The 27,972-nt window shown below is 43.8% G+C and overlaps 1 protein-coding gene across 2 annotated transcripts; it reads left to right on the top strand.

Annotated features, from left to right (window-relative positions):
* The first annotated feature begins 23 nt into the window (after window positions 1–23).
* LOC141107973 (DNA-directed RNA polymerases I and III subunit RPAC2-like) lies at window positions 24–15,393 on the top strand. Of its 2 annotated transcripts, XR_012235991.1 has the most exons (7): window positions 24–161; window positions 10,152–10,249; window positions 10,344–10,420; window positions 12,121–12,203; window positions 12,288–12,511; window positions 12,601–12,710; window positions 15,004–15,393. XR_012235991.1 is itself a non-coding variant. In XM_073599083.1 (5 exons), exons 1-5 carry the CDS (start codon window positions 123–125, stop codon window positions 15,049–15,051), a joined length of 345 nt encoding a protein of 114 aa, XP_073455184.1. In that variant the 5' UTR covers window positions 24–122; the 3' UTR covers window positions 15,052–15,393. The 2 variants fall into 2 exon arrangements, 1 of the variants encoding a protein (XP_073455184.1); XM_073599083.1 differs by lacking the exons at window positions 12,288–12,511; window positions 12,601–12,710.
* The last annotated feature ends 12,579 nt before the right edge of the window (window positions 15,394–27,972 follow it).

Genomic DNA, 27,972 nt, shown 5'->3' with positions numbered 1-27,972 from the left:
GGTGTCACCTACACTCTGTGCAAACCCGCCTCCTCTCTCTGTTTACACGCCGTACGTTCCGCCCTCTCTGCCGACGTTACTTCCGGGTCCCCCTCGTGGCTGGCCGGTGTCAGGGAAGAAGCATGGCGGGCGCAGCGGAGAAGAAAGCAGTGCTGGAGATGGTAGGGTGAGCGGGGTGGAGGATGTGTGGATCGTTATACTCCGGATGTGTCCCAGTGTGCTCTGTAATGTCCTCACTCATGTCATAGATCGCCATCCATGTTCTGGTGACCCCCCCCCCCCCCATATACACACAGTACACGTCATACACCTGCGACCCCCTCCAAACATATGGCACACATTAGACCCCCTATACACACACAATGCATATAAGACGACCCCCCCAATACAAATGAAACCCCAATACACATGAGATGACCACCCCACAATACACAAGAGACCCCCCATCATACACACAGCACATGAGACAACCCCCAATGCACACGTGACCCCCCCCCCCCCCCCCCCCGATCATGCACACATGCAACCCTCCCCACATCATACACACAGCCACATGAGTCTACCCCCTCCCCCCCAATTACATACAATACATATGAGACCCCCCCAATACACACAGCAGACGAGACCCCCCCCCCATTAGCACGATACACATTAGGACCCTGATGCACATGAGACCCCCCCAAATCACGCAGCACACCTGACACCCCCCCATACACACAATACATATGAGACAACCCCCCCATACACACGTTGCACACATGAGACGACCCCCACCTATACACGGCACACATGAGACACCCTCACCCCCATACACATGAGATCCCCCCCCCATACACACCACACACATGAGACACACACACACACCCCCCATACACATGAGACACCCCCACCCATACACACGGCACACATGAGACACACACCCCCATACACATGAGACCCCCCCCCCCATACACACGGCACACATGAGACCCCCCCACCCATACACACGGCACACATGAGACCCCCCCACCCATACACACGGCACACATGAGACACACCCCCATACACATGAGACCCCCCCCATACACACAGCACACATGAGACCCCCCCACCCATACACACGGCACACATGAGACACACACCCCCATACACATGAGACCCCCCCCCATACACACGGCACACATGAGACACACACCCCCATACACATGAGACCCCCCCCATACACACGGCACACATGAGACACACACCCCCATACACATGAGACCCCCCCCATACACACGGCACACATGAGACCCCCCCCATACACACGGCACACATGAGACACACACCCCCATACACATGAGACCCCCCCCCATACACACGGCACACATGAGACCCCCCCCATACACACGGCACACATGAGACACACACCCCCATACACATGAGACCCCCCCCATACACACGGCACACATGAGACACACACCCCCATACACATGAGACCCCCCCCATACACACGGCACACATGAGACACACACCCCCATACACATGAGACCCCCCCCATACACACGGCACACATGAGACACACACCCCCATACACATGAGACCCCCCCCATACACACGGCACACATGAGACACACACCCCCATACACATGAGACCCCCCCATACACACGGCACACGAGACCCCCCCCCCCACCCATACGGCACACATGAGACCCCCCCACCCATACGGCACACATGAGACCCCCACCCACCCATACACATGAGACCCCCCCACCCATACACACGGCACACATGAGACCCCCCCACCCATGCACACATGAGACACACACCCCAATACACATGAGCCCCCCCACCCATACACACGGCACACATGAGACACACACCCCAATACACATGAGACCCCCCCCACCCATACACACGGCACACATGAGACACACACACACACACACCCCCATACACATGAGACCCCCCCACCCATACACACGGCACACATGAGACACGCACACCCCCCCATACACATGAGACCCCCCCTACCCATACACACGGCACACATGAGACACCCCCACCCATAAACACGGCACACATGAGACACACCCCCATACACATGAGACAAACCCCCCCCCCCCCCATACACACGGCACACGTACGTCAAGGAGACCTAAAGTGGTGGAGTTCTTGTCTGTTCTGGGTTCATTCATTACAGAAGATGCAGTTGCAGCCGTAGGCTTGCTTTAGCGTATGTGTAAAGCCTCACCTTGTGAAAGGCTAAATGTTTGTTTATACATATAAATACTTTTCTTTTTAGTGAGCACATAATTTGTGTTCTCAGCTGCATAAGGGGCTTAGAGAAGTGGGAGTGGAGAAACCGCAGCACACTGATCTTCCCAATGAAAGGCTGTGCTGGAGGAGGGGGGGGTGTCAGGGCAAGTCTGCTCATTGGAGGACAGGCAGGCTGTTCTCTCAGCACAGCCAGAAAACTGACCCCACTGGGAAGGTTGAGTTCTCTGCCTAGAGTACTGACCACATTGTGTTCTCCTGCATAGTGTGGTTAGTGTTTAATAGGAAAGCAGAGGGACTGGCAGGAACACCAGGGATTTCACACAAAGAAAGCAATACAAAGAGAACAGGATACTTTCTCATGCAAGTACATGGTACAGCAGGCACGTATCAGGAATATGAAGTGTTGGGGTAATAAACACTTTAACCACCTGAGATCCTTGCTGTTTATACATGGCGGGTGGAGGATGTCAAAGTGACCCCGTTATTAAACTTAAGTCTTCCCAACTTCATATCTGCAGAAGAAAGATATAAATACTGCCCCCATCACCAAGATGCACTCCATTCAGGTAACAACCTTCCTCTAAAGTCTGCAGGGAACCCGACCCTTCCAGAAGTGTGGATCTGTGGGGTCCCCTTAGTGTCCCCATCACTCTGATCATTCCAGGATACAACCGTGACACGGAACTCCACCGAACCAAAACTCCTGGAAGGGTTATTAAAGACTTCAGAGGAAGGTTGTCACTAAGCGGTGCTTAGCAGCTGAAAAGGTAGTGAATAAGTCCCTTTTCCCTGACAAGTATGAATTTGGGAAGATTTAGTGATGAGGTCACTTTAACTCCTTCCTGCCTGCGCTTTAGCTTAAGGATGGCTACAGCACGTGCTTGCTTTGCCTGGGAAGGTGTCCATGGACATTCCCCATGATTGCTCTGCCCGTACACTCCCTGCGGCACGTGGGCTGCTCGCTCTGTAATCGCTGAGTTCTTCGGACTCAGCTGATCACAGATCGGGATAAAGTGCCAATCACAGTTGCCATTTACCACGTGATCAGCTGTGTCCAATGACCGCTGATCACGGATGTAAATAGAAGCCAGTTATCAGCATTCCTTTCCTCATGCTGACAGCACCAGGAGAGGAGAAGAGAGCAGATAACCGGCTTGTGTTAAAGCGGAGTTCCGCAAAAAAAATTAAAAGTCAGCAGCTACAAATACTGCAGCTGCTGACTTTTAAAAAGAGGACACTCACCTGTCCAGGGCGCCCGCGATGTCCTCACCCGAAGCCGACCTGTCCCTTGGCTCCGGGTGAAGCGCCGGCATCTTCAGTAAGGGAATCAGGAAGTGAAGCCTTGGGGCTACACATCCTGGCTCCCTAATGCGCGAGTCACGCTGGGTATTCTGAATGGTCCCTGCTGTCTTCTGGAACCTGTGTGTCTCCCAGAAGACAGCAGGGGGGAAGTGGAGGAGGGCCAGACATGGCGTAGTTCACCGCTTGTTCTGTGGATCTCTTTCCCCGGAAGTGGGAGCAAATACCTGGATTAGATAGGTATCGGCTCCCCCCGAAAGGTGCCAAATGTGACACCATAGGGGGAGAGGAACCGGATGAGTGGAAGTTCCATTTCTGGGTGGAACTCCGCTTTAAAGGGACATCACTAATAATCAGATAATCATCAATAATCAGTGCTGCCTATCAGTGCACATCAGTGAAGGAGAAAAATTACCTGTTTGCAAAATTTTATAACAAACTATGAAAATGTTATTGCTTTTTTTCAAAATTTTTGGTCTTTTTTCATTTGTTTCGCAAAAAATAAAAAAACCTAGTGGTGATGAAATACTACTAAAAGAAAGCTCTATTTGTGTGAAAAAAATTTAATATGGGTACAGTGTTGCATGACTGCACAATTGTCATTCAAAGTGTGACCGCACTAAAAATTGGCCTGGGCAGGAAGGGGGTAAAAGTGCCCAGTGCAAATAGTTAAGCACAACTCCAGCCAATATTTCAGAGTTATGGATAAGAAGGGTTAATAGAAGTATGGCTAAAGCTTGTTTTGGCCATACTTCTATTATGGGTTATGAAGTGCACTTACTTTTGCTCTCCTGTGACCCAGTATCAGCCAACAGGGTGCTAAAGTCCTAAAGCTGCTCCAGACTCTGGAAGGATCCAGACCATATTGTTGGGATCAGCTCAGCAGCCTTCTTGACAGCAGGCTCCAGCCACACCCACCCCTTTGCAGCTAGGGGTTTCAGTGAGCACTGGAGGGGAAGGACAGTGACTGACAATCGCCATTCTCTGCTCAGAGCAGACTGAGAACTGATCAGCAGTCATGTGATCTCTCATTCAGCTGCAGCACCACACCAATGCTGCAGCACAGAGGTGAGTAGTATACGTGTTTGTTTTTTTGTTTTTTTATAACTAAAGGCAAATCCCTTTTTTTTTTTTTTTTTTTTTTTTTTAAGTTTTAGAGTGGAGAGGGATTAGAAAATTTGGCAGGTTTTTATTGTCGTCTGTGTCCCCATTATAGAGATTCACCTTCTTCATTTGTCTTATCTACCATTTTGAAAGTGGGAAAACCACACATTTTGGGTTGTCCCCAGAACAGGAATAGAGGAGAAATCTTCCAACGGGGACACTAGGTCTGATGACAACCAAGGGATTCCCTCACTTTGGAGTGATCTCTTCTTACATCCTGTTTTGGCTATGGGACAGGAAGTGAAGTAAAATCTCCCCAATGGGACACAAGAAGCCTAACAGGGGTTATAACCCTCCCTTACTGTATCCATTATGGAAAAAAAAATGCCTGTTGTCACCCAAACAAGAAGGCATGGTCAACATTATAAACCTTTATGAGTTTTCCTTACTCTACTTAAACAAACTAAATACACCAAAAATTAGTTATTGACCATGTCCCCACAGAGAGATTTCCATTACTTCCTTTTCTGACAAAAATTTGAGGGGCAATCTCTGCAATAGGGACACAAATGGTTATAAAAACCTGACAGAGGATCTAACCCTTCCCAGCAATATGGCTAGGAAGGGGCTGGACATGGCGTTGTTTGCCGCGGATTCTACGAATACCTGGATTAGACAGGTATGGAGGGCAGAGGGATCAGGGTTCTAATACAGGTGCATCTGATAAAAAATTAGAATATCATCAAAAAGTTAATTTATTTTAGTAATTCAATTCAAAAAGTGCAACTTCTATATTTTTTTTTTTTCTTTCAATTTTGATGATTATGGCTTACGGCTAGTGAAACCCAAAATTCAGTATCTCAGACAATTAGAATATTGTGAAAAAGTTTAATATTGTAGACTTGTGGTGTAACACTCTAATCAGCTAATTACCGCAAAACACCTGTAAAGGTTTCCTGAGTCTTTAAATGTTCTCTCAGTCTGGTTCAGTAGGTTACAGAATCATGGGGAAGACTGTTGATGTGACAGTTGTCCAGAAGACAGTCATTGACACCCTCCGCAAGGAGAGCAAGTCACAAAAGGTCATTGCTAAAGATGCTGGCTGTTCATAGTGTTGTATCCAAGCATATTAATGGAAAAAACGTGGTAGAAAAAGGTGCACAAGCAACAGGGATAACCGCAGCCTCGAGAGAATTGTTAAGTAAAGGCCATTCAAGAATTTGGGGAAGATTCACAGGGTGTGGACTACGGCTGGTGTCAGTGCTTCAAGATCCACCACACAGAGATGTATCCAGGACATGGGCTACAACTGTCACGTTCCTTATGTCAAGCCACTCCTGAACCAGAGACAACGTCGGAAGCGTCTTACCTGGGCTAAGGAGGAAAAGGACTGGACTGTTGCTCAGTGGTCCAAAGTTCACTTTTTGGATGAAAGTAAATTTTGCATTTCATTTGAAAATGAAGGTCCCAGAGTCTGGAGGAAGAGTGGTGAGGCACAGAATCCAAATTACATGAAGTCCAGTGAAGTTTCCACAGTCAGTGATGATTTGGGGAGCCATGTCATCTGTCCACTGTGTTTTATCAAGTCCAAAGCCAGCACAGCCCTCTACCAGGAAATTCTAGAGCACTTCATGCTTCCCTCTGCTGACCAGCTTTATGGAGATACTGATTTCATTTTCCAGCAGGACTTGGCACCTGCCCACACTGCCAAAAGTACCAATACCTGGTTTCATGATCATCATGGTATCACTGTGCTTGATTGGCAAGCAAACTCGCCTGACCTTCAGTGCCTTGAAAAAGTATTCATACCCCTTGAAATTCTCCACATTTTCTCATGTTACAACCAAAAACGTAAATGTATTTCATTGGGATTTTATGTGATAGACCAACACAAATTGGCACATAATTATGAAGTGGAAGGAAAATGATAAATGGTTTTCAAAATTTTTTACAAATATGTGAAAAGTGTGGCGTGTTCGAACCACCTTTTGCTGCAATTACAGCTGCAAGTCTTTTTGGGAATGTCTCTACCAGCTTTGCACTTCCAGAGTGACATTTTTCCCATTCTTCTTTGAAAAATAGCTCAAGCTGTGGATGGAGAGCGTCTGCGAACAGCATTTTCAAGTCTTACCACAGATTCTCAATTGGATTTAGGTCAGGACTTTGACTGGGCCATTCTAACACATGAATATGCTTTGATCTAAACCATTCTATTGTAACTCTGGCTGTATGTTTAGGGTCATTGTCCTGCTGGATGGTGAACCTCCACCCCAGTCTCAAGTCTTCTGCAGACTCCAACAGGTTGTCTTCTAAGATTGCCCTGTATTTGGCTCCATCCATCTTCCCATAAACTCTGACCAGCTTCGTTGTCCATGCTGAAGAAAAGCATCCTCACAAAATGATGCTGCCACCACCATGTTTCACAGTGGGGATGGTGTGTTCAGGGTGATGTGCAGTGTTAGTTATCTGCCACACATAGTGTTTTGCTTTTAGGCCAAAAAGTTCAAGTTTGGTCTCATCTGACCAGAGCACCTTCTTACACATGTTTGCTGTGTACCCCACATGGCTTCTCGCAAACTGCAAACAGGACTTCTTATGGCTTTCTTTCAACAATGGCTTTCTTCTTGTCACTCTTCCATAAAGGCCAGATTTGTGGAATGCACGACTAATAGTTGTCCTGTTGACAGATTCTTCCACCTGAGCTGTGGATCTCCAGAGTTACCATGGGCCTCTTGGCTGCTTCCCTGTCAGTTTTGGTGTACACCATGTCATGGTAGGTTTGTAGTGCCATACTCCCTTTTTTTTTTTTTTTTTTTTTTTTTTCATTTTCAGATGATAGGTTGAACAGTGCTCTGTGAAATGTTTTAAAGCTTGGGATATTTTTTTTTATAACCTAACCCTGTTTTAAACTTCTCCACAACTGTATTACTGACCTGTCTGGTGTGTTCCTTGGCCTTCATGATGCTGTTTGTTCACAAAGATTCTCTAAAGAACCTATGGGGGCTTAACAGAACTACTGTATTTATACTGTGTTTAAATTACACACAGGTGGATTCTATTTACTAGTTAGGTGACTTCTGAAGGCAATTGGTTCCACTAGATTTTAGTTAGGGGCATCAGAGTAAAGGAGACTGAATACAAATGCACGCCGCACTTTTCACATATTTCTTTGTAAAAAAATGTAAAAACCATTTATCATTTTCCTTCCACTTCACAATTATGTGCCACTTTGTGTTGGTCTATCACATAAAATCCCAATAAAATACATTTACGTTTTTGGTTGTAACATAACAAAATGTGGAAAATTTCATGGGGTATGAATACTTTTTCAAGGCACTGTAAACCCCATAGAGAACCTGTGGGGTATTGTCAAGAGGAATATGAGACCCCAGACCCAACAATGCAGACGAGCTAAAGGCCGCTATCAGAGAAGCCTGGGCTTCCACAACTTCTCGGCAGTGCCACAGGCTGATGGCCTCCATGTTATGCTGCATTGATGCAGTAATTCATACAAAAGGATCCCCGACTAAATATTGAGTGCATACTATACTGTATATGGACATACTTTTCAGTAAGCCAACATTTCGGTATTAAAAAAATCCTTTTTTAATTGGTCTTTTGTAATAATCTAATTGCTGAATTTTGTGAAGTGAAAGTGAAAACACTTTTTTAAAGCACCCCGTCCTTGTGCTCAAGTGCAAATTTGCACATAAGCCCTGCATGCAAATATTAATGATGATAGTGCCACACAGGTGAGATATCGCCACAAATGTTGGAGTGAGCGCAACATTTCTAGCACTAGAGCTCTAGTTTAACTCTAAACTGGTAACCTTTAAAAAACTTTTAAAGCATTGCCTATGGATAATTTTAGGTACCGTTATTTGTTGCCATTTCACAGACCTGCACAATTTTAAATTTTAAATGTTTAGTATCTATTTTCTTGAAGCACCATCTTTTATATTTTACCAAAAAATTGGTATTATATTGTATATGTGTCTGCAAACATCATGTAACATAAAAATTCAGCAGACAACATTTTGTTCTCCAGGGCCTCTTTCAGAAAATATATAAAGTTTGGGCTTTCTAAAGTCTATAAAAAAAATGCTGATTTATATGAAAAATGTCAAAACTGCGCTGGTAGGCACGTGCTTAATGTGTTCTTATCATTTGAAGTAGGTCTGTTTTGCCCATGCAGGGGACTTTATTGCTACCTGTGTCCCTGTTAGGAAAGGATATTTCTGATCTGTCACACCCATCATATAAGGTGGGAGCATTTTCCTTCTGTCTTCTGTTTGACAGATATTGTCAAAATGGAATGTAAGGGGACTCTACCATGGGGAACACAGACAGCAATGAAAAGTTTAGAGAGGTTCAAAACTATGCCTCCCTGTATTTGTATCTTTAGGGCTCATTCACATTTAGGCAGTGCATTAAACATAAACAAACATTTATTTGAATGGTGAGCCAATGCACCAAAACTAGACAAGTGCCTTTTTTCCCCTGCCGCAGAGCACAACGGTGCACAGAAGAGTAGTTGGGGTGTGCTGTAAGGCCTGTGCATCTAAGGGGCATTTGTGTTGGGAGTACCATTAAAAATAAATGGCCCCACAAAACTCTTAAAGCGATGTTCTGCCACCGCTGCAAAATTTAAAAGCCAGCAGCTACACATTCTGCAGCTGCTGGCTTTTAATAATGGGGCACTTACCTTTCCTGGAGTGATGTCGGCACCGCAGCTGATGTTTCCATCAGCTGTTGTGTGCATGCCGCCGTCATTGCAGGTAAGGGAACCTGGCAGTGTAGCCTTACGGCTTCAAGCCGGGAAACCTACTGTGCATGTGCAAGGAGGCTCTGCTCCTCTCTCCTACTGGTCCGGCGGTAGAGGAGGGAGCCGAGCAGTGACTACTGGCCCAAAGACAGGTATCCACCCCCCCCAGAAAGGTGGCAAATGTGGCACCGGAGGGGGGGGGGGGGGGGACAAATCAGCAGAATTTCCAATTTTCGGTGGAACTCCGCTTTAACACCGGTATGGAAAAGTCCTGTCTGCTGTAAACAGATCTTTGTATTGGCCACTAGGTGGCTCTAATAGACTGTAACAAGATTACAGATCACTTTAACAAAGTCATGCTATGCAATAAAAATCTGACCATTATTCCTAACTTTTATCTACTCAAACAAAAAAAAAATGTCTAGGCTTCTGTTTTTAGATGTTTTAGTGTTAGGCCTTTTTTTAATGTTGTCACTCATGGTAACTGAGCCCCTCTGATATTCTTCCTGCACGAGGACTGACGGGTAATGCTAGCATAGCAGGCTTTTGTTTATTTCACAAACATGGTAAATCAGTATTACAGGTGCCTAGGTGATTTTTTTTTTTTTTTTTCCTGCTTGTTTTGAACATCTCATGGAGTGGAAAGATGATGGGTGGATTGTATATTTATTTATTTTGTTTCCTTCAGGTACTTATGTAGCCTTGCATAGACTATATATAACATCTTGGGTTTTTTCTTTAAAGATCCAGGCCAATGGAATGGACGAGTCATGTGTAACGTTCGTCTTACATGAAGAGGATCACACTCTGGGAAATGGTCTGCGATACATGGTCATGAAGAAGTGAGTAGCATATTTTATTTAGGTGAAGCATCATTTTTGGAAATGTCTACCGGTTGGCAGGATCTGATATTTATGTCTGTCTTGTTGTTTATAGCCCAGAAGTGGAGTTCTGTGGGTACAGCATCACTCATCCTTCAGAAAGCAAAATAAATTTCCGCATCCAGACGCGAAGTACGTAACAAACTTATGAGCAGCTTGATATTGCCTACTATATAATGTATACTATATTCTGATCTTTAAAACAAGCCTGTTACAAAGGAGGACAGTCGCTACCCCGCATGTGATAAAGATTGCACATCAGTATGATGCAGGAAGCTAAATAAGCAATATACAAATCTCAACTAGTCTCAGACTTTGGCTGCACCTGTTGAACCTACCTGTTTACCAGTGTGGACATTCATTGCATAGAAAGGAGGCAGAGTTGTAACAGATTTAGCTCTAGGTAACTTCAGATAAGCAAATAAAGCAGAAATGCCTACAGAATTATATTTTAAAGTTGAATTTGTATCTGCTTATATTTGCCCTCCCTGGTTCCTTCCTTCTGCCCTCCTCAACATTCTAATGAAATTAAAAAAAAAAAAAAAAAATTCTTCTATCTTGTTTTAGACACAGTGTTGTCATTACTACACTTTTGTGCTTCTCTGTGCAATGCTAGCAGATCCTGGCTGGTGGGAGGGGTTGACAGGATGCTGTACATAGCTTTTTGAAAATCTCCCAGCACCCTACCTCAGTACTCATCAATAAGCCACAGTCCTGGTGCAAGGTTGATCTTGGGAGAGTTATGCAGATATCAAAATGTCTTGATGGCTGTGTGTCAGTCTGGAGGAGCGGATGTTCTAGGCAGACTGCATTTGCATGTACGTCGCCTTAAGTAACACCTACATGTGTTGTTGAGCCTCTAAGACTAAAATAACGAAAATCTTGTGAATGAAAGGGGTGAGCTAGAGATGGTCAGGCTGAGGAGGAAATGAAATGGGCTCTCTATTAGACGCTTTGCAGCTTATAATGCACATTGTGAGATGCTCTCAGTGTGCAATGAAATCACAGTAAGCATTTCAGTACAGGAGATGAGATTCTACAGCTGTGCAAAACTGAAGGGGATGTAGTTGAGTTTTGCAACAAATTAATTGGATTCTTACGCAAGTCCGATGATGACTAGATCTCTTTGAAGTATGTGAGCTGAGATTGCTCAATTGTATTTAAAAGTTCTAGCTCTGGAACTGTTGCCTATATTGCTGATTCATACCTGCTCTGGACCAGTGATTCTTAGTTGCTCAGCTATAACTGGTTCTCTTCAAGGGATGTGGTAGGAGGTACCGTTCATTGAATGGATTGGTGCTGGGATCAGATTAGCTTTTTTTGAACTGTAAAAACCTTTTAACCTAGGTTCACACATGTGCGGTGCGGGGAACGCAGAGATCCCTGCATGTTTCCTGCACCGCATTGCAATCGCACTGTATTTGCAATCCGCTGTGGGCATCAATACAAAGCTAACGCTTTCTCTGCACCCAATCACATGGTACAAAACAGCCATGCGATCTGGTTGCATTGTGGCTCCAAAAAATGACTGCACTTCTTTAGCATGATGCAGGATCAGTGGGCATCATTCAGGATGAGTGGGCTCAAATCGCACGGCACTGAATTGCATGTATATTGTACAGGAATGCAATACGGTTCCTACGAGATTTACATGCAGGTTACAGTGTGAATTGGGGCCTAATTCTAAAAACGTACATATATTCCAAAATCGGTCAGTAGTCGTTTACAAGTGATTCTCATTTACCACAAACTGAAATAGGAGATCAGGAACCACTAGACTGTGTTGTCTGTGCACTGTGCTATATTTATGTTATAATGGGTTCTGCTTTCAGATGAAATTCCTGCAGTTGAGCCATTCAGAAAAGGACTAACTGAACTCATGGAGGTTTGCCAGCATGTCTTGGATACATTTGAGGTATAGTAATATACAAGGCTGAATGGGTGGAGAGGCAGAACTAGGGTGAGAAACTGCTGTAAAACCACTTTATTTTCATTACAGGCGTCTGCTGGTTTTACATCCCCGTGGTGGCCTCTTTTTACCAGCTCTATCTGTACTAAATACTGTATTGGGTCATGTCAGAGGGGCATCATTCTGACTCACAGCACAGACACACTGCTACTCTCAACATTTTCACCTGCTTATGTACTTAGGGATCCTGCAGGTAGCTTGCAGAATTAATGCCAGAATAACCCTGCTAAAGAAGAGGAATTCTTGCCTTTTAGGTGGGTGGCGTTTTAAATCTTTGCTGTTTCAGACAGCATGTCCTAGCTTGGTGCTGTGGTTCCTCCCCTGACCCTTATTTCATTACTAGATTGGTGGACTGAACCACTGTGTGCTGCAGGGGAGATGCAATCCATTTAGAAGGGCTGGATAGTAGCAGCATGGAGCAAGCGATGATTTAACTCACCACCTGCCTGAAAGGTAAATATTACTTTTTTCTTTTGCAGAGTTATTATAGTATAAATTGTGCAAGCTATTGATAGCGACTTTGTATTTTTTTTTTATTCCTTAAAAGTGGCAACAAATGTGTGCCCTTTTTGCCAGACAGAGATTTATTTTGTACATAGAGCTCTTTAGCGCCATTTTTGTAGCTCCAACAGTTTGCACAGTGCTTTAAAAAATGAAGAGAGGAAGTATAGTTACAATACAATTCAATACAAGAGGGATCAGAGAGCCCTGCTCCTTTTGAGCTTACAATCTAAAAATGCTAACTGAATGCTGTATTGCATTATGTAAAGTACCTGCAACAACCTGAGAAAATGTGACGTGACTCTCCAATGGCTTTTAAACCTTGGGAGCACAACACAATTTCAGGCCTTTTTATCTGAACAAATCAATTTGTTTTGCTGTGTAAGCAGGTTGGCAGAGTCTTCAGACTGGAAATTTCCCAGCAACAAGGAGTGTTTATTACACGAGTACATCAGTTAGTGTAGAAAAGTTTCTTCTTCGTGCTGCTAATATAGTTGAGATTTCACAGTGCTTTGAAAAGTCAGCAGATACTGTATAGAATTTTTAACTAACTTGAAGCTGTGGCTTCATTATGGTTTACTTCAAAGGCTAAGTCCACCTTTCTTACTATGTTAAATGTTACGCCTGTATTTGGGATGTATGTTCAGTATCCTCCCTTTTATTTTTTTAAATGCAAATAATGTGCATTTATTTTTATTTTTTTCAAAAGGAGACCTTATTCTTTAAGCTACCCTCTAGTCAAGATTTATAACAGTTACAGGTTTGTTTTAAAATAGCAAGGAGTCCAGTCCTGAAGCACTGTGCAAATCCAATACTATAGCAGCGCTCCTGTCAGTCCATTTAAAACCTGACAGGCTTTTTATATGTTTGATTATAGAAGGATGACACTTTCAGAGTACAGTTCTGAAGATAGACGGTGGTCCTAGTAGATAATTATGAGCGTGCACCTTACACCCAGATCCACACCGCGCGAGTCACACTCCCCATGGGGTTCAAACTCACCAGAAAACAGTAAGGCTACTTTCACACTGAGGCACTACAGCTCTTAAAATAGCGCCTGTAAAGAGCCTCTCCTGTGTCTAGTGTGAAAGCCCAGGGGCTTTCACACTGGAGCGGTGCGCTTGCAGGACGGGAAAAAAAGTCCTGCAAGCCGCATCTTTGCAGCGCTATAGGAGCGGTGTATTCACCGCTCCTAAAGCGCCCCTTCCCGTTGAAAACAATGGGGCAGTGCCGCAAACCCACTGGCAAAGCGCCGCTGCAGTCTTAACCCTTTTTCGTACGCTAGCGGGGGTTAAAACCGCTCCACTAGTGGCCGAATAGCGCCACTAAAACATTGGTAAATCAGCGCTAAATATAGCGCCACTTTACCGCCGATGCCCACAACACCGCAGTCTGAAAGTAGCCTTAATCACAAGCACAAGCCTTGACATTATCAGAAGGAAGTCATCCAAGATAGAGGTCTGGTTAGGGCTGCAAATCGTTCCATGAATAGAGAATCATAGAAAAGAAAGATTCCACATAGTGTGATCCTGTTTAACACTTTTAATGCAAAACACAACCCCCTAAAGATTGTACTTAAAGTTTAAAATCAATGAGCATATAATGCAAAATGTAGTCACCAGTCCACTGATATGGGAGACCGCCAGTGTAGGTTACAGGTTTGTGCTAAACTTCAAGGCAGAATGCAGTCCCACTGACACCGATATGGCGGCAGGTTGATTCACATGCTGTGGAGAAATACTTTAACTGATTGGCCCAACTATTTACAAAGCCTTATGGTGATGCTGCACTTCGCATGTAAAATGTAAAGGACAAAGGCAGGAGAGTCAGCCCACCATGATACTGCAGCTTCTGTGGTCTTGCAATGATTGCCTATGTTATGTTCATTTTTACTGCAGAAGTACAGTTATCCTTTCCTAGATGTGACCCCATCACCTCTAGGCAAAGTGACAGGCTCACTTTACTTCAAGGACCATATATAATCTGTATTTCAGTTTCTTGCACTGCCACCCTGATCTCCCATCAGACTGAGAAATAGAAATACTTTAGAGTATGAGGAGCATATGGTAATCCCTGCTGCCTTTCCATTGGATGCATTGGGTAACAAGGGCTACTGCAGCTTGTTTATGATCTCTTCTAAAATAAACTTGTTTGCTTAGGTTGAGCTTGTCAGAAATAATTTATTTCTAAATCTACATTGGCATGTTCTTATGGTTTTTCTTTTTTGTTTTTTCCCCATTAACAGACAAGTATGAAGAATTACAATGACCAGAAAGAAACTACAATGGAATGACAAATGTCCTTATCTATATTTGTTTACAATTTGGTTGTATGCATATTATTCACTAATATAAGTTTTTTTTTTTTATAGTAAATAGAAAAAAAAACAACTTATTTCATTCACTCAAGCATTTGGCGCCCAAATAGTATACAAAATGAAAGAATGTTGTGGCAAAGTGGATAAATGTAAATATAGTGGATACTGTGTATCTTGTGCTCTGATCTTATTGCTATGAATCTGAAAGCACATTATTTCACAACATGCCAAGTTAAGCAAAACTGTAGTGTATTTTCAGTGAGTACGCCTTTTATTATTTTTTTTAATAAAAGTCATCATTGTTACATTTACCAGAAAGTCATGTTTTTTTGATATAACACTAACTGACAGACATAGTGGCATCACCCCCCTTTTGATAATTATATTTTTCAGTCCCCCTTTTACCTCTTCTGCTTAGTTGCCTTTAAAAAAAAAACAAAAAAAAAAACGGCATAATACGATGATAAGCTGCTGCACAACGTGTTCCATGCTGCCATCTTCTTTTCTGACTTCACTGGGAGCTGGTTGCAAGAATCTGAAAGAGAGAGCTGGCTTATATATTGGGTCACAAAGGAAGGAGGCAGCATGTGACATGATTGCCTTCTTGATGATCCCAGGCTGTTAAAGGAGCTGAAAGTCTCATAATTTTTCACCTTAAGGCATTGAATTCCTTAAGGTGAACACCCTTCTGTGGTGCAGCTGCCCCCCAGAGCTCCCCTTTTACAGCAGCTCCGGCCGTTTTCTCGAGTCCTCACTGAATAGATTGATAGCAGTAGGAGGCATTGGCTCCCACTGCTGTCAATCAAATCCAGTGTCGGGGGGCGGAGCCGTCTCCTGCTGTCTGTGTCAATGGATGCAGCAGCAGGACTTGGGAGCACGCCCACATGAGTGCCCCCATGGAATGCGTCTCTCCGTGGGGGTACTCGATGCAGAGGAGGAGCCAGAAGCACCGCCGGGGGGACCTCAAAAGAGGAGGATCAGGGCTGCTCTGTGCAAAACCCTTGCACAGAGGATGTAAGTATAACATGTTTGTTAGGTTTTTTTTTTTGTTTTTTTTTTCATTTATTTTTTTTTTAACAAACCTTTACAATGACTTTAAGATAAATCTGTAAATATCTTCAGAGAAAGTTAAAAAAAATGTGTGAAGGTCCACTTTAACCTATAGACTCAAGAGGGAAGTGATAGAAAAACTCTCCAAAATAACAGAAATTACCTCAGTTGTCACTAGGACAAGTGTTCCCATTTCAAGATTTTCTTTATTATGATAATTAACAAAAAATAAATACATTGGTTTTATATACACTTAAAGCTGAGTTCCATCTGCAAAAAGCAGCAGTTACAAACACTGTAGCTGCTGACTTTTAATAAGGACACTTACCTGTCCAGGTCGGTCCCCCAAAGCCGATCCGTCTATCGTATCGGGTGCAGGCGCCGCCATTCTAACTAAGGTAAACAGGCAGTAGAGCCTTGCGGCTTCACTGCCCATTTCCTACTGCACATGCGTGAGTCGCACGGCGCTTTGTGAATGGCCAGCGTGTGTTCCAGAAGACAGCAGGGGGGGTGGGCTCGCCGCACAAAAGCGTATGACGTCCTGTGCCACGGCCCGGATGGATCGGAAGTACACTATGTACTTCATAAAAAGGTAGGAAGGAAACAAAAAAAAAAAGTTTTAATATCCAAAAACGAGGGGTGGAGGGGTGGTCTTTCGTTTATGACCACCTCTCAAAAGTAGGTGGAACTCCACTTTAAGTGTGTAAGTTTGGAGACTGTGACCTCTGCAGATGGGGTGTTACTGAATATGGGCTGTCCTTGTACCCAGATATTAACACCTCAATTTTTTCAGCATTATTCAATAAATAGTTGGCCTATCTGAAGAGCTATAACCCCTAGCAACCAATCAAAATTGACCCTCCCAACAGACTTTTGCAAGAGGGATTCTGACTGGTTGCTCTGGGTTACTGCACTTTAGTATTAGCGCTTGTAGTTTGGGAAACACATGGTTTTATTTAATATCTTTAAGAAAAGAAATAGTAATTTAGATTTCTTCCCTTCAGCTGTTGTATTAACATCCAAAAATAAACAAAATATAATTTTGACTATGCGTGTTGAGATTGTGTCCAATGCATGGCCCTAGATTTATTGGGGGCACCATAGATAGAATTGTCCAGACAGGCTGTTATGGACTGTAAAATACAAAATGTTCCTTACGTTGGGGGTTATTTACTTTGCACTGCAAGTGCACTTGAAAGTAAAGTCACTGTAGATCCGAGGGGGACATGCAAGGAAAATAAAAAAACAGCATTTTAGCTTGCACATGATTGGATGATAAAATCAGAAGAGCTTCCACTCATTTCAGATCTACCCCTTAGATTTAGAGTGACTGCACTTCCAAGTACACTTGCAGTGCAAAGTGGATTTGCCTTTCGTAAATAACCCCCATTGCGTTATTACAATATATTATTATATCACATTATAGCAAACAAGATTATATAACGCACATTATGTGTGGGCTTCTGTTTGCATATTTAATTAAAAAAAGAAATGGTTGCGGAAGGGAGTTAAAGTGGAACTTCACTCTCCCAATCAACATTGAATATTTTTAATCCTCATGCTACTAGTACAAGTATTAGTATTCACAGAGCTTCACTTTTTCCATATTTTGTTATGGTACAGCTTTATTCCAAAATGGATTAAATTCATTATTTTACTCAAAATTCTAAAAAGCATACCCCATAATGACAACGTGAAAGGATCTTGTTTGAAATCTGAAAAAAAATGAAAAAAAATCACATGTACAGAAGTATTCACAGCCTTTGAGCTCAGCTTTTGGGTTATAAAATGAATAATTCTAAGACAGAAGTTCTTCCCCTCAACATGCCTCATCAGACACTATCCCATCTTTCCCAATCATTTAATTATTTGTGGAGGACTTCTACTTTAAAGTACTTAGGTGTTAATCTGACACTCTTTATAAAGCTAACTTCCCCCCACTATATACTTCTATTAAAGCCTCCTTTTCCGAGTGGAAATCCCTAAAGTTATATCTGGTCGCTTAGCGACCATCAAGATGGCAATCTTACCCAAATTCCTCTATCTCTTTAAGGCGCTGCCCATCCACATCCCGTCCTCGCTTCTTAAGACTCTACAAGACAATTTGATCAATTTCTTTTGCAACTACAAAACACACCGGATCGCTAGGTCTATCCTTTACACTCCCCGTGGCCAAGGCTGCCTTGCGTTCCCGAACGTAGCTAAGTATTACTTAGCGACTCAGCTGCGCCCTCTCGTTTCTTGGTATACCCTCCTTGCATACAATCATTAGACAGAAGTCGAAGTTGTGGTTGTCCCATCTATCCGAACTTTATGATATGGGGTACTGATGTCCTGCTCAACCCTTTGTGACTGTTGGGACCTATGTCACCTTTGCGGTGTCCCAAATCGCTATACCCCCTTACCTCTACTGCCTCATTGGCAACCTTATTTCTGTTTATGCCTAGTGTCCCAGACAGTTTGACCTCGAAGATGTCTCATTTTTAGATGGAAAGGGCCCTATTTCACTTTGGTCAATTGGTAGATAGTGATACCAGAGCTAGAATACTGCGGACCTTCTAGGACCTGCAGGATGCTTACGACCTGCCCAGACATGCTTTCTTTAGTTACTTACAAATACGACACTTTGCACAGTCCTTGGTAAGGAGCCTCCAATTTTCCCCTCTGATGGAATTTGAGAAAATCTGCTTAGAGGGTCCATCCCCTAGGGGTATGATCTTGGAATTTCCCAGCTCCTAATTACAGACCTATCCCGTCCGGGCCTCGGCATGCCTATATGCGTAAATGGGAGCAGGCCTTGGGTGAGGAGTTACCTCTGAAAACGTGGCAACTTATTTGGTCACAGGTGGCTAAGAGCTATAGTTGTACCCAAAGAAAACAATACAAGGTACTATATAATTGGTATCAAACCCCGGACCTGCACCATTCCATATATCCCGTACGTTATATTTACTGGTCTTGCCCTCTGATCATTATCTTCTGGCATATGGTTCATTCCTTACTCCATTCCATCTTAGGCTCCTGGGTGCCTTTCAATCCTAAAATCTTTTGGGTCTCCCTCCTCCAAATTGTTTAAAAAAACTCCATGCTCACCTGTTAAAGCAGAGTTCTGCTCATTTGTAAGTTTATTAAAAGTCAGCAGCTACACTTTTTGTAGCTGATGACTTTTAATAAACTTACAAACGAGCAGACACTCACCTGTCCCGCTTCCAGTGGTGAGTCGGAGAATGGATCCGCCGGCCCCGGATGGTGTCCATAGAGATTTCCGGGGGACCAGATGGTCGCCGGAGTCTCTATGATCGTTCAGAGGCCGGGCGCGATGTTATGATGTCACACCCGGCTTCTGCATTCAAACAATGCCTCCCTCCTGTCGAGTGCTCCCACAGCAAGCAGCTTGCTGTGGGGGCACCCGAACCGCAGCTTAGTGTGTCCATTCAGACATGGAGATGTGGTTCGGCCCCACCCCCTCTCTCTCCTGATTGGCTAACTGACTTTGACAGCAGCGGGAGCCAATGGCGCCACTGCTGTGTCTCGGCCAATCAGAAGGGAGAGTCCCGGATGTCCCAGGCACTCGTGCACATCGTTGGATAGAGAGGGGGCTCAGGTAAGTATTATGGGGGGCTGGTGCACCCAGAACGTTTTTTATCTTAATGCATACAATACATTAAGATAAAAAAACCTTCTGCCTTTACAACCACTTTAATCCCTAGAGGGAGTAATCCAGAAAGTGGCTAGGGAAGAGATGAATGTTTGAAAGGCCTTGCCAGAGTGTTCTTTAACCTCCAGGAAGTGTTACAGTTCTCCTGGCGCTGTTGTCTGAGACAAGAGATTACAGTCTGTGCCTCTGCAGAAGCTGACCTGAGGACCTGGAGAAACTTGCCAATGGATTTTGTTGTAGGGCACTGTCCTGAAGTCCTGGTCTGGAGAAGGATCTTTTATCTCCCTCACTGAGGATCTACCTGTGGATTCTGTGTGGCAGACAGCTCCTGGGACATTTTGAGACTTGATTTGGGACTGTAGTGTGTGCCTGCTCCTTAAAGGATTTTTCTACTAAGAATTTTGTCCTCCCTTTGATTGCTATTAATGTTTAAACCCCTCTCCTGTTCAAGTTTTTCAGCAATAAATTCTAAGACATCTCATAGACTGAGCCTGTATTGTCGGCATGCATGGATCTCTATGTGTGACTATCATCCTCTGTACTATTCTGGGAAAACCTAGGCATATTCTCAGAAGCCCCTCCAGGGAGTAAGTGCTACAAAGATAACCCAGGAATGCCTTACTCAAATGTATAAAGAAAAACATAGGTGGGTGGGGGAATTGAGTGCCGCTTTATCTCACACTGGCTCTCTGGCACTAAATTTCTATAGCTATTTCTGTAAATATGTTTTATGAATATATTTAGTACATAATCCATTAAAACCAATCAGATTTCATTAGTATATATTAAAAGGCAGCTATGACTTGCCAACCTTTTCCCTGATATCTTATGAAAACTATTTATTGATGAGCTCAAGTTTTGTATATCAATTTGCATACACACAAACTCAAAGCTGGGCATGTTTCATAAATTATGGATAGAGTTTCTTTATTTTACCTTCCTTGCCTTCAAAGAATGACTTTGACAAAAATGTAATCAGATCAGTACCTGGTTCTCCACTGCAAAGCGGCAGGTTTTAATTAGAGTGCAAATCAAGGCTTTGCAGTCCAATATTCTTCAATTTGAAGTTGTAACCATGCCACAAAGATGCTTTTCAAAAGGCCTGCAGAGAGCTCTGAAAATGCTTACATGTTCAATTCGTGGAGCATTTCCTCTCAGGTAATAGAGGGAGGAATGTTGGTTGTGGTGAGTCAGCAGCTTCTTTGAGTAGTAAAAAGAATCCCCATCGAACTAAAGCTCATATGGGGTAAATGAACAACTAACTCCTACTACAAACTGTACTGTATGCATTACATTTAAACACTAATGGAAAAGTTCTAAGCAAGCCTCAGTTAGAACAAATTGTATCGCCAGGGTTTGGTTGATAATTAGATTGTTGGTAGATATGATTTTAGCTTTGCTTTTAGACAAATTTTCAGTCATCTCCTTCTATAATGTGTATTTAATACAATTGTAGTCATTTACGAATATACAAGGTGGTATAAAAAAGTTTTGAGACTAGTTTTGTAACACGCCAACAGATGGCAGCACAAGGCCGAATGCACAGTCACAGAGAGCACCGACCTTCTTAAGTCAGTGTGCCAAAAGACATCCTCTTGTGTACATTGGGGACTGTGCAGCTGACCACGTGTGTTACCATTTCTACTATTTCATCATGGACAGCAAGCTAGAACAAAGAGCAAACGTGGATTTCTGCCGCAGAGACGTTTGACATGATTCAGCACGTTTACGGTGATGCTGCAATGAGTTGACTATCCAGCTCAAAGGTCACCGTTTTGACACCATTGCAGAGATCCAGTCTGAATAGCAGAAGGTGCTTGACGTGCTTTGAAAAGAAGAGTTTCAGGACACATTCCAGAAGTGGCAGGAACGCTGTAAACCTAGCTAAATAAAGTACTTTCTTGTAAACAGAGATAGTCTCTAAACTATTTGATACCACCTCGTAGTCATGGCATGGTGTGTCACATCCCTGTGTCAGCTCTGAAGTTGTAGAAATGTTCAAACCTAACATTAAATTATATCTAAAGCCATTTTTCCATTTTGGGTAGAGTAGGGAATAGTTTAAACCCCTCCGGCATTTTTAAAATCTGTGTCACATTGGGGAGATTTCACTTCACTTCCTCTCCCACAGACACAAGAAGTGAGTTGAAGTCCCTTCAAAAGAAAAGAAACACCCTCTTAGACAGTTGTTGCTGGAAGATTTCCCCTGTACTCTTGTTGACACCTCAAAAGTTTGGATTTTACCTCCTGGTGACCTGGACAAATAGAGAGATTAAAGCTAACCTTAAACGTACAGGTTTGTCTTGTTCAGCCCGCCAACTGAAGGAGAGAAATCATGATAGAATAGATTCCTCCATGCACACTAAAGAGCAAATGGCTGGTTTGAATACGTGAACAATGCCTGGATGTGGTTGGATGCATTCACTATTCAGCCAACAATTTTCTACCTGGGTCGTTCAACAAAAGTCAACTGGAAAAAAAGTCAACTTAACTTTTTACTCAAAAAAAAAAAAGCTCCAGCCTTGCTGGAATATGACAATTTTTTTGATTATAGCCTCATATATTAATAATTGATATAAGATATGAAAGTACCATCATCCAAGTTGATATATGAAAAATTGGAAAGGTGGGAATGTGGGGGCAGTTGCTGACGCTGACCAAAACACATTACCACCTGTAGTGGGTAATGGACTATCTTGGTACTGATACAATGACAAATTAATTGTGATAAAAATCAAACTTTAATACACATAAAAAACATACCCAGGTATTAAAAAATACACCACAAATAACTAACTACTAACGGGTTCCCCCGCAGAGTTTCTGTTGGAGTGGAGTACAAGTTGTTTACTCTCTGGTTTTGCGGTTTAGACCGCTTCTTCAGGAGGAATGGTCTATGGAACAAGTAATACATTTAGACAAAGCATAATTACAAGGCAAAATTAATTTTAACAACATTACAATCAATGTTAAGGCAGGAAGACCCGCTCACCTGTTTGGACAAAATCAACTAGCGCCAGGACCCAACAAATTCCCCCCGCGGCTGACAAGGGGAATTGTGAATGACAATCTCTAATTAAAAGGTAATGATAAAGGTTAAAATATGAATAAGTTTTCTACAAAAGGTGGTGTGGTAGAGGAACCAAATCAGTGCAGCTGTGAGGCCGAATAAGGGGGGAGGGGAAAAGGGGAGGAAAAGGAAGAAGGGGGTGGGAGGGGAAAGGCCAATACAGGGCATCAAGGAGAAGAAAGGGGAAGCAGAAGGGATTAAGGCCGGAGGGTGGCAAAGGGGGGGGGACGGAAGGGACTGGAAAATCAAAATGTGAGGGGGTAAATGTAGGCGTGAAGGAAAAGGAGGGGGGTGAGAGGAAGTGGAGGAAAGAAGAGGGGAAAAGAGTGCAGGGAAACCAAAAGGTGAAAAGAAGTGAGTGGTGTGAAGTGAATGTGTGGAAAGAAAAGAGAAGAGATAGTGATGGAATGGTGATAGTGTAGGAAAAAATCCTATACAGGGGAAACGGGAGGGGGGGAAACCAAGGGAGAAGGAAAAAGGAGAGGAAGGGGAGGGGGAAAGTGTGGACGGAAAACCACCTTGCCCACCACAGTAGCATATATTTCAATAAGCAACTCACCAAACTGTTAAACTGGCCATAGTAGAGGAATTGCATGAGCTGGATGGAATGTGGGGCGGTACAGGATAAAGTTAGATGGGAGTACAATCAAAGGTAGCTCCAAAACAATGCAGAGGCCACTATAACTGTATCGGCACAGATGACAAATCAGTCTATAAGTCCCTTAGTGGCAACCAAATCTGCAAAAGAAACACAATAGCGGTACCATAATGTCAGGAGGGTTGGAAAAAGGGGGGGAGAGAGGATAGGGGAACAGGGAGAGAGCAGAGGAGAGAGGACGCTGAGGGAAAGCATATCCCCTGCACCGCTCTCAACAAACGTCACTCACCTGTAAATGCAACGGCCCATCGCATCAGCCCAGCATGGAGAGTCACTGCTGCTCACATAGTGGTCCCGAAGGAACCGCTATATGAGCTCCTCAACCCTGCGGGCGTCAACGCACACCGCCGAACAGCGGCGTCTGACGTCACAGGGTCAGTTTACCCGCACTGCGCGAGTGCACGAGTCCGTGCTACTGCGCAAGTGCGTCCTGGCTGAGCCCACAGGCCGGAAGGCCCAGGCTTGTTCAGGGCAAGCTGGGACGGCTGAAGGCACAGTCCCGCCAGGGTAAACACATGTCTGCCAGTGGGGAGAGAGAGAAGGAGCCCAGAATCGCCCAGATCGACCATCAGGGGGAGCAGGTCTCCCATACATCAACATAGTACATAACAAATAAGATACAATACACTAATATGGAATATTATTCAGACCATTAAAAAAAGGTTAATATATGGGCCCTGGGGTTAGAAATTCCCAAAGTGTCACCAACCCTAATACACAAAGGAATCATATGTCACCTAGATGGATTGACAATTTAGGTACATAAATCGGCATAATTTAAGGCACTACGACAGGCACATTAGGGATATATGGACAATAAGGGAGGAACAGGAAGGGATTCCCCCAATGAAGAGATGATAGAAAGAAGAAAGAGTGAGGGAAGAAGGAAGATGGGGAAAGGGACAGGGAACAAGGAAATACAGAAAAGTGGGTTGGGGAAGGAGAATGGGAAAGGAAAAGGGGGGGGGGGGACCACACTATAGGGAATAGGGAAAGAGTGGGGGAAAGGAAAGGGATGAACGAAGAAGGTAAAGAAATGGGGGAAGGAGAGGCGGAAAGGGGTAGGGGAAGAAAAGAAGAAAAGTGATGAAGTAGATAACAACATAGGGGAAAGGACAAGAAATAGATCACAAAAATGGTTTGTAAGAGACCATTTCATTAAGGCCCGGGGGGGAGGGTGGCATTGAGCCGTTCAATCCATAGTGTCTCCCTCTGTAGGATTGTTTGGTCCCTGTCAACGGTCAACATGTTGGAGAGATTCATTACTCATTGGACTGAGAGAGTTGAGACATAGCTAACCAAGTCTGGAGGACTAGGAGAGCTGAGGCAAATTGAGCGTGTGAGAGGGCCGTCCACCTCCACCGTTGACCGTTTGGCTATCGGTGACTGCGACCCAAAAGACAACTTGGCCGATTGGAGATCGTGATCGAAGGGCGAACCCTTGGAGAGAGTGTACTGGAGGTCTCCTCCACAAGCTCCGATAGACGCACAGCTATATGGCTGGTATGTCCCACTTGTTCCGGTAAGAGTACCTTACTCTAGATGTTTTGTCGTGCTGTCCATGATTGATATGCTTTCCAGTCTCCAGTCAACATCATGGGTTCATGTACTCCAGCTGCCTGAGAAGACTTCCTCTATGTACTGACTCCAGTTCTTGATTGCAGTCCGTGGAGCTTAATACAGTGTTATTGGACATTTTTGTATTTCATAGTGGTCTCTGAACCTTTATTTTCACTTCACCAGTGTCTATGTTTATGTAGATTAATATTTTATTGTATTTAGTCTTTTTCACCAATCATATATTTGATTCATACACTTTTTAGCGCTGCACTTATTTTGTTTATACTTTACGAGACTTGGTTTGTTTGTGTGCTAGCAGCTTTTTACCACCTGTTCACATTTATTTTTGGGGTCAGCGCAACTTGTTTTTCACATCACATCTTGTACGCGAATACCCTCTCAGTAATAGCCGTTTGCGTAGGGCATTAGCCTGGAGTCTGAAGTCACTTTCGAGTGTGCAATTTCTTCGTAAGCCCAAGTATTGCGCAAAAGGTATGCTACACACCAGTGGTTTAGGATGGGCACTGGTTGCGTGTAGCAACGTATTTCCGGCTGTGGGCTTGCGATATAGATCATTGCCCAACGTGCCGTCTGGTTGTTTGATAATGGACAGCTCCAAAAATGGGATCTGACCATGATCAAACTTGAAAGTGAATTTCAGGTTAAAATCATTATCATCCAGGCTTTGGACAAATTCTAATAATCTATCCTTCGTCCCGGTCCATATCAGAAAAAGATCGTCTATGTAACGATAAAAGGACATTTTCAAGGAAATCTATATATCTTTCGTCCGAATGGATATATCTCTCCCATCCACCTAGATAGAGATTAGCATAGGCTGGGGCACATGACGTCCCCATAGCGACTCCTTGAGTCTGCAAAAACAACTGGTCGTTAAAGGTAAAATAATTTTCAGTCAGGATAAATTGCAACAATTTAAGAATAAAATTGTTGAGGGGCCAAGTAGTTGTGTCTTGTTCTCCCAAGAAGGATCCAGCCGTCAGGATGCCCCGCTCGTAGGGGATACTTGAGTACAATGCCTCGATATCGATCACCACGAGCAGGGTGTCCGGAGGGATCTGGATCCCCTCAAGGTGCTGCAGGAGGTCTGTAGTATCCCTAATGTATGAAGGGAGGTTACGCACACGAGGCATCAAAAATGCATCAACAAATTTGCTTGCATTATCGGTCAATGAACCTATCCCAGAGACAATGGATCTACCCGGGGGGGGGTGGGGGGGGTGGGGGTGTCTGAACGTTTTTGTGGGTTTTGGAGAGGGAGTAGAAAGTGGAAACACGGGGAAACTTGGGGACCAGGAACTCGAGGGTGTCCTTGTCAATGAGGCCTAGGAAAAGGCCTCAGTGCAAAGGACCCGGAGTTCCGAGGTAAAGGTGGACACAAGGGATTGGGGGATGGATCGATAGCAATTACGATTATTAAGAATAGTCAAACACATAGATTGATATTGGCTGTGCGTCATTAGAACGATGTTGCCACCTTTGTCTGATTGCTTAATGACAATATCAGAACGTTTTTTTAAAGATTTAATTGCTTTGGTTTGACTATTGTTGAGATTGGGAGAGATAGCATGCCAATGTTGCTGCTTCAAATCCCTGATAGTTGCCTGCAGAAATGCCCATATGGAGGGGCAGGTCATTAAATCTGGAAATCTTCCTGAACGTAATCGAAAGGGTTTGGACACAGGCTCACGAACTGGGGTAGGAGTGTTCTGGAGTGCAGTAGGGGGAAAGATTTGAGAGGAGAATCCTCAACGGCTCCCCCATCGTACAAGAGCATGAGGTCTCGGAGCGCTGGAAACTCCTCCATCCTGAAGTGCTTGGTGTGCTCCGCGAGCTCATGCTCAAGATTTAATTTTGCACGATCCTTATCGAAAATTAATTTATCGGTGAGATTACGAGCAAACAAATACAAATCTTTAATGGTCTCCGTGACTTAACTTAACTTTTGTCAAACTGGGTTGTACCGACAGGCCACCAGCAGAATAGTGATGAGCTTGAGTTCAGCCAAGATTACGAGGTGGTATCAAAAAGTTTCGAGACTAGCTCTGTTTACAAGTACTTTATTTATCTACGTTTACACACTGTTACCTTCAAAATAGTTCCCTTGCACAGCAAAACAGCACTCCCAGCATTCTTGCCACTTCTGCAATGTGTCCTGGAAGTCTTCTTTTCAAAGCGTGTCAAGCACCTTCTGCTATTCACGTTAAATCTACGCAATGGTGTTAAAACGACAACCTTTGAGCTGGATCTTCAACTCATTGCAGCATCGCCGTAAACTTGCTGAATCATGTCAAATGTCTTTGTGGCAGGTTTGTCCAGTTTCACGCAAAATTTCATGTCTTTTCTTGCTGTCTAGGATGGTCTAGAACAACCTTTTCAACACTGAGGAACCCTTGATATAACTTTCTGGTCTCAGGGAACCCCTGTTAAAAATTACTATATCTACTGTACAACTCATGATACATTAGTGTAATGGTCAATGGGAAGAATGCTCCTTACACTTGTGGACACTGGGAAGAATTACCCCTTATAGATAAAAATATCAATGGTGGCAGTGGGAACTTATTTGGGAGGCAGATATTGCTAATTTCTCAAGGAACCCCCAGCAACCACTGGAGGAACCCTGGTTGAGAAACCCTGGTCTAGGATGTCACAAACATCCTCGTCTCTTGGTGTATGTAAAGCTATGGGTGCGGAATGTCCCAGCCGCAGCTCATTGGTGCGGCATTGATGGCTAACGTCCAGGTTCAGCCGAGCATATCTCCAATGCTGGATCGGCCTCAATTTGAGCTGTATATGACAGGTGTAAATCTCCCTAACACAGATGGCGATAAAAATCAGACATGGATCTCACCCCCTCACCACTCTATCCAGAACAAA

The sequence above is a fragment of the Aquarana catesbeiana genome, linkage group LG09 (assembly GCF_042186555.1).
Source record: "Aquarana catesbeiana isolate 2022-GZ linkage group LG09, ASM4218655v1, whole genome shotgun sequence".
In the NCBI taxonomy this organism is placed as follows: Eukaryota; Metazoa; Chordata; class Amphibia; order Anura; family Ranidae; genus Aquarana; species Aquarana catesbeiana.
The sequence above is the reverse complement of the archived record's forward strand: the minus strand, read 5'-3'. Positions and strand labels throughout refer to the sequence as shown.